Here is a 9,797-nt window from a genome sequence, read left to right as displayed (position 1 = left end):
CTGTCCCTCAGCTCTTCAGCTCAAGGCGAGCGCTCTACCACTTGAGCCACAGCATCACTTCCGGCTTTTTCTGCTTATGTGGTACTGAGGAATCGAACCCAGGACTTCATGCATGTGAGGCAAGCGCTCTACCACTGAGCCACCTTCCCAGGCCCTCTTCTCCCTCCTCCCATCAGTTTTCATCTACACTGGTTTTTAATCCAGTTTCATCACTTCATAGTATGTGGTTTTGAAGACTTCTTGCAGTTGAACAAATGAAGGCAAATGGGAGTGAGTGACGGGGCAATGGAGGCAGAGAAGTAAAAACAGGGAAAGTATTGTTGAGTATTCTCGGACTCATGAGGAAGCGGAGGAGAATCAGAAGTCTGCTCCATGGAGAGAGACACAGAGAAGACAAAAGTCAGAGTTTCATTTTAGTTAATTTTTGTTCTGGCCCTGGGGCTTGAACGTAGGACCTGGGTACTATCTCTGATCTTTTTTTGCTCTACTACTTGAGCCATGGCTGCACTACCAGTTTTTGAGTGGTTAATTGGAGACGAGTCTCACAGGGATTTTTCTGCCAGGGCTGGCTTTGAACCTCAAGCTCAGCCTCCTGAGTAGCTAGGATTCTAGAGCCAACAGTGTCTAGCACGTGTGTGCCCCGTGCAGAGTGCTCCCTGCCCCACCCAGCTCCCAGAGGCCTCTTCCAGTGTGCGGGGCCTACTGCGCCCCTTCTCGCTGGCCTGTGCGTAGTGGGTGGCAGCACAGTGTTTTCTGAGAAACCTGACTGGTGCTTGCCTTTTAACACCTTTGGTCTGGAAGCGAGTAATAGACAGCCAAGCGGAGAAACTGAAAGAGCTCGACAAGGAGATCCGACCCTTCCGGCAGAACTGGGAGGAAGCAGACAGCATGAAGAGCAGCGTGGAGTCTCTCCAGAACCGTGTGACCGAGCTGGAGAGTGTGGACAAAAGTGCGGGGCAGGCGGCGCGAAACACAGGTAAATGGTGCACGCGCAGACGCGGGCTCTGGGTCCTCCGTGGAGACAGGGGCTTGCCCTTAAACTGGTTCCTCTGTGTGCTGTCCAGCATGGCCAAGAGTGAGAGGTTGTGGCCATAAGGGGAGCCGTAGATCAGGGCTAGTCCGGAGCCGGGGCAGACATGGCAGGAGCGGCAATGGATGAGCCTCTTCCTGCCCTCGTCAGCAGATGAGTCCCGTGGCTCTGGGCCCAGATGGGTGCTGCGATTGTTCCCGTGGGAAGGATTAATGGTTGAGGGAATGGGAGAATTGTGGTGCTGTGGGGTTGGAGTCAGCGGACCTGAGATGAGGGGTTGGAATAGAGAAGGTGACAGCTTACACTCAGCCTGCCGGCCCTGCGGGCATCGGGGCTGCAGAGCAGGAAAATGTAGGCCCTGGCGGTCCACCTGGAGCGAGCCACCTCAGCAGGCGTGCACTGCTGCTACCTGGGGGAGGGAGGAGATCAGTGTCCATGTCTGGGAACAGCCACCTGCCACAGCCCAGCTCGGGCTTCTGTGCCATGTCAGCCGCCTTGCTGGCCTGGGTATGGCTGTGGAGGGGCTGGATGGTGCCATTTGCTTTCCTAACCCTGTGCTGTTCGCGAGTCTCACCACCGCGTCTGTCCTCGCCTGCGGCAGGCTTGCTGGAGTCCCAGCTGAGCAGGCATGACCAGATGCTGAGTGTTCATGACATCCGCCTGGCCGACATGGACCTTCGGTTCCAGGTGCTGGAGACCGCCAGCTACAACGGCGTGCTGATCTGGAAGATCCGGGATTATAAGCGCCGGAAGCAGGAGGCCGTCATGGGGAAGACCCTGTCTCTCTACAGCCAGCCCTTCTACACTGGCTACTTTGGCTATAAGATGTGTGCCCGGGTCTACCTGAACGGGGATGGGATGGGGAAAGGGACACATCTGTCACTCTTCTTTGTCATCATGCGTGGAGAATATGATGCTTTGCTACCGTGGCCATTTAAGCAGAAAGTGACGCTCATGTTGATGGATCAGGGCTCCTCCCGGCGTCACCTGGGTGATGCGTTCAAACCCGACCCCAACAGCAGCAGCTTCAAGAAGCCCACCGGAGAGATGAACATCGCCTCCGGCTGCCCCGTCTTTGTGGCCCAAACTGTTCTAGAAAACGGGACGTATATTAAAGATGATACAATTTTTATTAAAGTCATAGTGGATACTTCGGACCTGCCTGACCCCTGACAGCGGCCGGAGGCGGATTTCGCAGAAGGTAACTCCTCTGGGGGGCTTGCACCGGTCTGTCTTCACTGAGGTCCTCGCGCTCAGGAAAGGATCTTGTAGAAAAGAGGAAGCGGCAGGAGGAGGATGTGCGGCCAGCGGGAGGCGCCACACGTGAAAACAGACCCCGATATGTTTCTAATAGACTCAGCCACACTCCACTCTGAAGAATTACTTACCTTCAGCAAGATAAATATTGCTGTCAGAGAAGTTCCATTTTCATTTCTAAAGATCTAGTTAATTAAGGTGGAAAACATATATGCTAAACAAAAGAAACGTGATTTTTCTTCCTTAAACTTGAACATCAAACAAAGAAAATACACATGGGGGTGGCTGGGCCCGTCAGCATGTCAAGTAAAAGGAGATTTTACAAAATAATAACACAGTTCTGATATATTCATTCTAAGATTCAGAGTGCAATCTTGTTTCAAATAGAGTATATTGTCTATTTTTCAGGCCTCATCTGGTCTCCATTTTAATAATTTGCTTGTCAGAAGACCCTGACGTACACCCAGGTCTTTGTTTTTTTTAAGTTTCTAAATTCAGAAATCATTTTTTAATTTAAAGTTCTACAGATAATTGTTACTGCAAACATTTTATTTGAAAACGTTGAAGGACTGATATTTCTTGGAAGAAAATGTAAACTATCAAACACTGGTTATCACTTGTGATAGGAAAGAGAATATTCAACCTGTTGTTATTTCTCGTTAGAAATGTAAACCTTCAATATCTGTCGTAGTTAATGACACTACTTCAAAATTATTATGAAAGGAACATTGCTCATGGATGCTGTGCATCATTTTCAGACTTATAATTGTTTTCACCCTAAAATAGGGCGTTAGTTGAACTTTGGAGTTCTAAACAAAATCCTGTAGGTTTTTAAAATTCTGCCCCACGTTTAGACGAGCTCTGTTGCTGACCGCACAGGCCTCCCGCGTCCAGTGCCGGGTGGGGGCGGGGGCTGTGCTGCAGGGGCCCGGCTGGTGTTGCTTCGTTCTGTCGTGCTGCTGCGTTTGCTCAGTGATCTCTGAAAGCGACGGCTTAGCTTAGAGATGGTGGCGTACGGTACATGTGCCTTAGTTGTGACATGCTGCTTTTTGCCCCGGGTGGGTTTGTGTTCAGCGTGATTGTCAAAAGTGATAGCTTCCGCAGACTCTCTCTCCACGGCTAGATCTTTGTGTCCACGAGGGCCCTCAGCAACTCCATACCTTCCGGGGGAAGCCAAGCTCCATCCACAGCTCCTCGAGTCTTCACTGCTTAATTACCACAGATTCCAAACTCTCGGCCCCACTCCCAAGGAGGCTGGTGTGAGAAGCCGCGCCTCTCCGCGTCCCCACCCAGGCCCTGGGAGCCCGCCCAGCCCAAAGCAGAACCCCGAGCACTCCGGGGGACCGCGCTCTGGAGTCATGCCTGGGCTGGCTGCTGCACAGCCCTCGCCACCCGGTCGGGAGCGGTGCCAGGCGGACGGCGCAGCCCGCGCCTGCGCCAGGCGGCGTTGTCACCTCCCTGTCGCCGCCTCTCGCGTGTCCACCTGTGACTGGAAGCCTGGAGCCCTGCCCCTGTGCCCCTTTCGCTATGCACCACACACCATGGTGCTCTTACACTGACGGGTGCTACACGTGACGGGTGCTTCTTAGGCAAAACCAATGTGTGCGAACACCACATCTGTGCACTTGCCCAAAAGGCGCGCCCACCATTGGCCAGCTGGGCCGCGTGCTCCCGACTGCCTGCCTCTGGGCTCGCCCGTGGTCGCGCGGGGACTGCTGGGTTGGTGCCCCGGTGGCCCATCTTGTCTCTGGTGCTGCCATCTGTCCTGGGTGTGCCTTTGCCCCAGTGCCTGCTGGAAGTGCCCTCCTCGCACACTCATCCCGCGCTTCCATCCGCCGCCTCTTTGGTTCCATGCCCCTCCATGTTGAAACCCTGCTCCGCGCCCTGCTTGTCCAGGCGCTCTCCTGGGACGGCCGAGGGCTAGATCCGCGCCCTGGCTCAGAACAAAGGGACTCGAGCGGAAGCTGCCGAGTTCACTGCCCAGCACCGGCAGCCCTGGCTCCTGGCTGGCCCTGGCTCCGCCCCAGGGATGGATGGAGGCCCCGGAAAGCCCACACCCCGGGCTCTGCAGCCAGGGCCGGCAGCGGCATGCCCGCGGCCTGTTCATTCAACAAGTCATCCAGTCCCCGGAGACACGTGGCCGGGGAGGGCGGGGGCAGCGGCAGACCCCGGCGGGGTGCGGCCTGGGTGTGCTGGTACTTCCCCTCTCCTGGGACTTTGCCAAGGGGTCTCCTGGGGATGTGGTGTGCTCCCCTCCCCCCCACCTTGCCCCAACGCCCATATGAAAGCTGGGGTACACTGTCCCGAGATGAGGGTAGGCTCTTTGCAGCCATCTTTCGTGTGACCTGGTAACAGTGCAACAGTGGGGCGCCGTGTGTCTGCCCGGCACGCGCGCTCGCGTTTGTCACGGCCCTGCTAGAACACCGTTCCGGGAGGTGCTGGACACGTCCTGCCGTGTGCTTGTGCTGCTCACCCCCATATTCCTCAGTGCCCCTTTGGTGCTTGCAGCCTGGGCCGTTTTGGGGCTTGGATGCCCGTGCGGCTGGCGCCCGGCAGCAGGTCCGGCGGCGGCAGGGCGCCCTCTGCCTGCACAGGGCCTCGGCTCCAGAGAGCAGAGCGCGGGTCCTCATGTGTGTCTGGGTGTTGGCTTTTATGTACAGGGACACGACTGTTTACCTTTTGAAGAAACTAAGTCTTTGGCTCTGAGGGAAAGGGACTCAGCTTGCTGTTTCTGCTGGCCCAGAGGCCCCGCCCCTGGCACAAGAGAGGCTGAGAGTGAAGGCCTTCCCAGCAAGGCCAGGTGCTCAGGGGTGCGGTAGAGGTGTTGGGGGCCGTGGCTGGGCGTCCTTTGGCTCTTAGAGACCAGACAGAGCCCGCTGGAGGTGGCTTTGGGATGGGGGGGCGGGCGATGCAGTGAGTCTGAGTGGAAGGCGGGCAGCCCCACCCCCACCCCCAGCTCCCAGGAGCCCGGACTAAGCCTGGGCACACTGACACGTGCCCCGTGCAGACCAGCAGAGGATGCGGAGAGGCTCCCGTCTTGGTCTTGGTCCCTTTCCTCTCCAGAGCAGCTCTGCCTGGACAGCACCATGGCCCTGTGCTCCCAAACCGGCCAAAAAGGGGCCCTGGCTCGGCGGTGGCGTCACGCCTCTCCCTTCTCTGCCCATCCCGGTTTCCTCGTGGGGAGGCGGGGCTCCGACCTGCTGGGGGTCACCAGGGCCTGCACACCCCCACCCTCGGACATTCCTGCTGCACCGGCTTCCCTGTGGTGCCACGCCATCGCCAGATGCCCGCCATCCCGGCTTGTCATTACCAACACTCCTTCCTTTGACGCTGGCAGCGCCGACGGTCAGTGCAGGCCCCAGCAGCGAGCAGGTCGCACCCAGAAAAGGATCGGGTGCTAGGGCAGGCCTCAGCAGCGTGCGATCCCGTCCCGGCTCAGGCCTCCGCCACAGCCACGGGTCAGTGGCAGACTCTGGCGCCACAGGGAAGCCTCTGCCGGGCAGCCACGCACGCGCACGCGGGAGCGCCCCACAGAGCTCCAGATGCTGCTTTTTTTCTTTACTTTCAGTCCAGATTTTCACTTGGAGGCTGCGAGGCCCGGGCCTCTGCATTTGAGGGAGGCCTGAACCCACACCCACTTCTCGGCCCAAGACCATGGTTCTGTCTTCCGTGTGCAAATCATAGTTTTGTTTTCTTCCCAGAGTAACCCGTGTCCATGAGGGGTGTCGGTGAGGTCGGGGTTGCAGGCGGGCCGGGCGTCCGGCCATGGCGCTGCCTGGCAGACCACCGTGGCCCCTGAGGTGTCACCGCTTATTGAAGTGTGCCTTGGACGCCAGGCAGGTGGGCAGAGTGTGACCCGCAGGGAGGTCAGTTGGGGGGGGGGTGCAGCCCCTCCCACTCGCCCCGCGTCTGGAGTCTGTCTTGTGAGCTCAGCGTGAGAAAGGGTTTGGAGTCCAAGGTTAAGGGTCCAGAGTCCCTGCGCCACTCGTGTAGGAGCGGCGTGTGGTTTTATACCTTAGTCCCCTTAGACAAGTAAGACAACCTTCACGAGCAAACTAAACAACTTAATTGGAAACCCCAAAGCCGGCCTTATTTCGAAGGATTTCCATAAGAAACACCTAGAACCTCTGTGATGAAGGAAGTGTGGAAGTCACGTAGACTGTGGTACGTTTCTAGAATTGCATTCTGTTCTCTGACGGTACACCTCTTACGTTCAGTTCTATTACCCAAAAACACGAAGACCAAAGAAGGCCAATCTCTCATTTGACTGTATTTTTAATCTGCCTGTTTTACAAATTGCCGTCTGTAGTAGCGGCTCGCTGTGAGGACCCATCTTGACAGTCCAAGTGATCGTGACCAGTGACTCGAGTCCTGCGTTCCTCTGCTCTTCTAAGAAAACAAGGATGGTGTGAGTTATTGCTCAGCAATAATTGTTGTTACTAGGAGTTAGCAACATATCTGATTCCTGAAGCATTATTATGTTCCATACTTTTGTTTACTGTACAATGTGTGTGGTTTTATTTGGTATTTATTTGTTTTGAGGTCTTGCGATGTTTTTGTTTCCGATGCTAATAACTAAAGTTTGTAAGACTGTAGAATGCGAAACTTTGAAATGCTAAACTGTCTTATTAGAAGAAAATAAATCTGATTAAGAATCCCTGTTTCTTCTTCTTTGTGTGCCAGGCCTGGGGCTAAACTCAGTCCCGCGTGCTTCCTCTTCCTTCTTGTCCCTTTACCTTTGTGCTACTGGCTAGCATTCTACCACTTGGGCCACACTTACACTTCTGGCTTTTTGGTGGTTAATTAGAGATGAAAGTCTTGTGTGCTTTCCTGCCTGTCCTGGCTTTGAACCATGATCCCCAGAGCTTAGCCTCCTAAGTAGCATTACAGGTGTGAGTCACTGGTGTCCCGCTAGGGCTTGTCACCTCTGGGCCTTGGGGGAGAGGCCCTGCCCCAGCCCCGTCCTCCAGCCGTCATCCTCTGGCCTTGGGTCCTCATTTGCTCAGAGCTGCCAGAGCTCTGGAGCAAGGCCTGCTGGCTCAGCATGCCCGGCGCGGGCCTCTGGAAGCGGGGGCTTGGTGCAGGGTGAGCTGCCGCCTCCTACCAGACGCGTGTGCAGGTCTGACTCCGACCTGAGCTCAGTATCGGCAACACCACTGCGAGCCCCTGCGCCTCACGTCAGCCGTGCGGTGCAGGGACAGGGTTGAGCCCGCTCTGCCCACATCCATGTCCCCAGATAGACCTCTGGGGCAGGGCTGGCAGGGAGCGCCCGTCCCTGCTGGGTGCCCAGCCCCCATCTGTCTACTCCCTTCAGATGCCACCGGAAGCCACCACAGCACCTGCTCAGCCGCAACTGCCCTCCGAAGCTGAAAGCTAGATCCAGACACGTCCTGAGCCTCCAGAGGCCCTGGCCAGCGGGAGGGGATAGGCCCGCAGGCAGCGCCCTCCCCCCCGTCAGGCCCCTCCCCAGGCTGGCGGAGCCAGAGCCTCGCAGGACTGGGTCCTCCAGACTTGACGCCCCATGGTAGCCCGGCACAGCCCCAGAGCTAGGGGCTTCTCTGCCCCGCCCCTTCTACCTGAGCCAGCGAGCGGCAGCCCTTCCTTCCACCCCTTGAGCCTGGAGCTTGAGTTCTGCACAGGGTGGGGGCATCCCGGCCCCAGGATGCCTGGGGCAGCATGAACGGGGGCTGAGGACGGCCAGGAGAGCACTGGCACCTGGGTGCCAGAGTGGGATCCACGCGCATGCCCATAGCAGGCAGCTCTGCGGTCAGCGGCGTCCGCTCCTCGGGCCTGTGGTGGCAGGTGCGCACGGGCTGTGCCTCGTGCCCCTCCCTCCTGAGCAGGTCAGTCTCTTGGGTCCAGAGAACTGGGCTGTGACAGGCTCCGTGGCCCTGGGTCGTGGAGCCCTGGAGCGGCCAGGGCTGCGCTGTGGGTATGCTTCGGAGAAGCATGTCACCGGAGATCCCTAAGTGCTGGAGATGCTGCCCTTAGTTAACTGCCTTCGTCCTCCTCATCCCATCTTCCTACCCGCTCCCGGGCCAGCTTCACACAGGCCCTGCCCAGGGGACGCAGATCAGGCCCGAGCATGCCCTCCTCACCTCCAGCCATGGCTCCCCTTGGCCCAGAGACCAGGGGCCATCTGTCTTTCTGTGCCCGTCCTGCCTCAGGCAGGGTGCAACAGAAGCGGGTGCTGGGCCGGTGCCCTGGGAGGCAGGCACGGCTACTGCGTGGCGGCCGAGGGGCTCAACAGAGACACGGTGAGTTGGATAGCGTCACACAGCACTTACAGGACAGGTGTGAGCAGCCCAGCCCCACAGGCCAGGGAGCCCCGCTCCGCTCACGGCCCACACCCAACTGATTCCTGCAGCCACTGCTCCAGTGGTGTCTGCCCTCCACACGCTCCTCTCCTTACCTCGAACCCCCCCCAGCCTCTGCCTCAGGGCCCTTCCTGCATCTGCTCCAGCCCTCTTCCTCCCCCCCCCCAGCAGGTGCAGAGCTGTCACCCCTGGTGCCACACATCACTGCCAGGCTGTGAGCCAATGGCCAAAACATAGCAATTGGTACAGAGCTGGAAATGAGAGCCAATCAGAGGCCTCGCAGAGGCCTCCTCAGGGATTCTAGCTCTGGGGTCAGGGAGGTATGCACCAGGACCAGCACAGGAAGGTGACCAGGCCAAAACAGACGGACCAGCGGCTAGACAGAGCCGCATGACACTGCCCTCCCTGACCAGCCACACGGTGAGATTCTGGAAGAGACAGTAAAGCAGACAGCAAGGCAAGGGTCTGTCCTCCCCTTCCTCAGAGGCGCCCCTCCTTCCCTCCCCTGGGCATGAGGTTAGGGCCTGCCGTGGACACACGCTGGGCGCAGCGGATGGATTCCTGCAGCACTGTGGCTGCAGCCCTGACCTCCTGGGGCTGGTTTCATTAACACCTAAGGCCACCTCTTCCTGGAGTTAACCGTTCCCCCCACACACACGCGCGTGTGCACACACACGCACACACTGCTCTCGCTCTGCAGGCTCTGGGAGTGGGCAGCAGCCAAGGAAGGCCCCACTCCAAGGCCCAGCCTCCACCTCGTGAGTCTCCCGCCCACCAGCCCCTGGCCACCGCCTGCCCCCGGTGGAGCTGTGCGGCTCCTCGGTGAGGCCGGGCTTCCCGGGCCGGCAGCCACCCCTCCAGCAGCCCGCCCTGCCTAACTGCAGGGCCCGACGAAGGCCGCGAGCGGGCCTTCTCCTCCTCCTCCTCAAGTCTCAGCCCTTCGCCGGTGCCAGCTACTCAGGAGGCCGAGATCTGGGGATCGTGGTTCAAAACCAGTCTGGGCCAGAAGCCAGCGTGGCGCTGGAAAGCTGACAGCGCCCAGGAGCAGCACCGAGCAGCAGCAGGAGGGCAGACCGGAGAGCCCTCGGGTAAGGGCTCGCCGCCGGCCCCACCAAGTGCCAGGCCAGAACCGGGGTCGGCGGGCCGCGGGCCGGGAGCGCGGGACGGGCTGTGCTCCCTCGGCCTGCGGCCAC

General features: G+C 58.6%; 2 protein-coding genes across 2 annotated transcripts in view; both read left to right on the top strand.

Moving 5' to 3' along the window:
- The window catches only part of Traf3 (TNF receptor-associated factor 3), a 65,203-nt gene extending 58,259 nt beyond the window's left edge, over positions 1 to 6,944 (top strand). The window contains exons 11-12 of the mRNA XM_013012965.1: positions 802 to 976; positions 1,632 to 6,944. Of these exons, the coding sequence (XP_012868419.1) occupies positions 802 to 976; positions 1,632 to 2,203 (747 nt within the window). The 3' untranslated portion in view covers positions 2,204 to 6,944. The remainder of the gene's footprint in view (positions 1 to 801; positions 977 to 1,631) is intronic.
- The window catches only part of Amn (amnion associated transmembrane protein), a gene marked incomplete at its 3' end in the record, with an annotated part of 7,351 nt that continues 1,929 nt past the window's right edge, over positions 4,376 to 9,797 (top strand). The window contains exons 1-3 of the mRNA XM_013012952.1: positions 4,376 to 4,463; positions 5,351 to 5,632; positions 7,949 to 8,053. Coding sequence (XP_012868406.1) covers positions 4,376 to 4,463; positions 5,351 to 5,632; positions 7,949 to 8,053 — 475 coding nt within the window. The remainder of the gene's footprint in view (positions 4,464 to 5,350; positions 5,633 to 7,948; positions 8,054 to 9,797) is intronic.

Source organism: Dipodomys ordii, unplaced genomic scaffold (assembly GCF_000151885.1).
Source record: "Dipodomys ordii isolate 6190 unplaced genomic scaffold, Dord_2.0 Scaffold2, whole genome shotgun sequence".
Classification (NCBI taxonomy): domain Eukaryota; kingdom Metazoa; phylum Chordata; class Mammalia; order Rodentia; family Heteromyidae; genus Dipodomys; species Dipodomys ordii.
The sequence above is the reverse complement of the archived record's forward strand: the minus strand, read 5'-3'. Positions and strand labels throughout refer to the sequence as shown.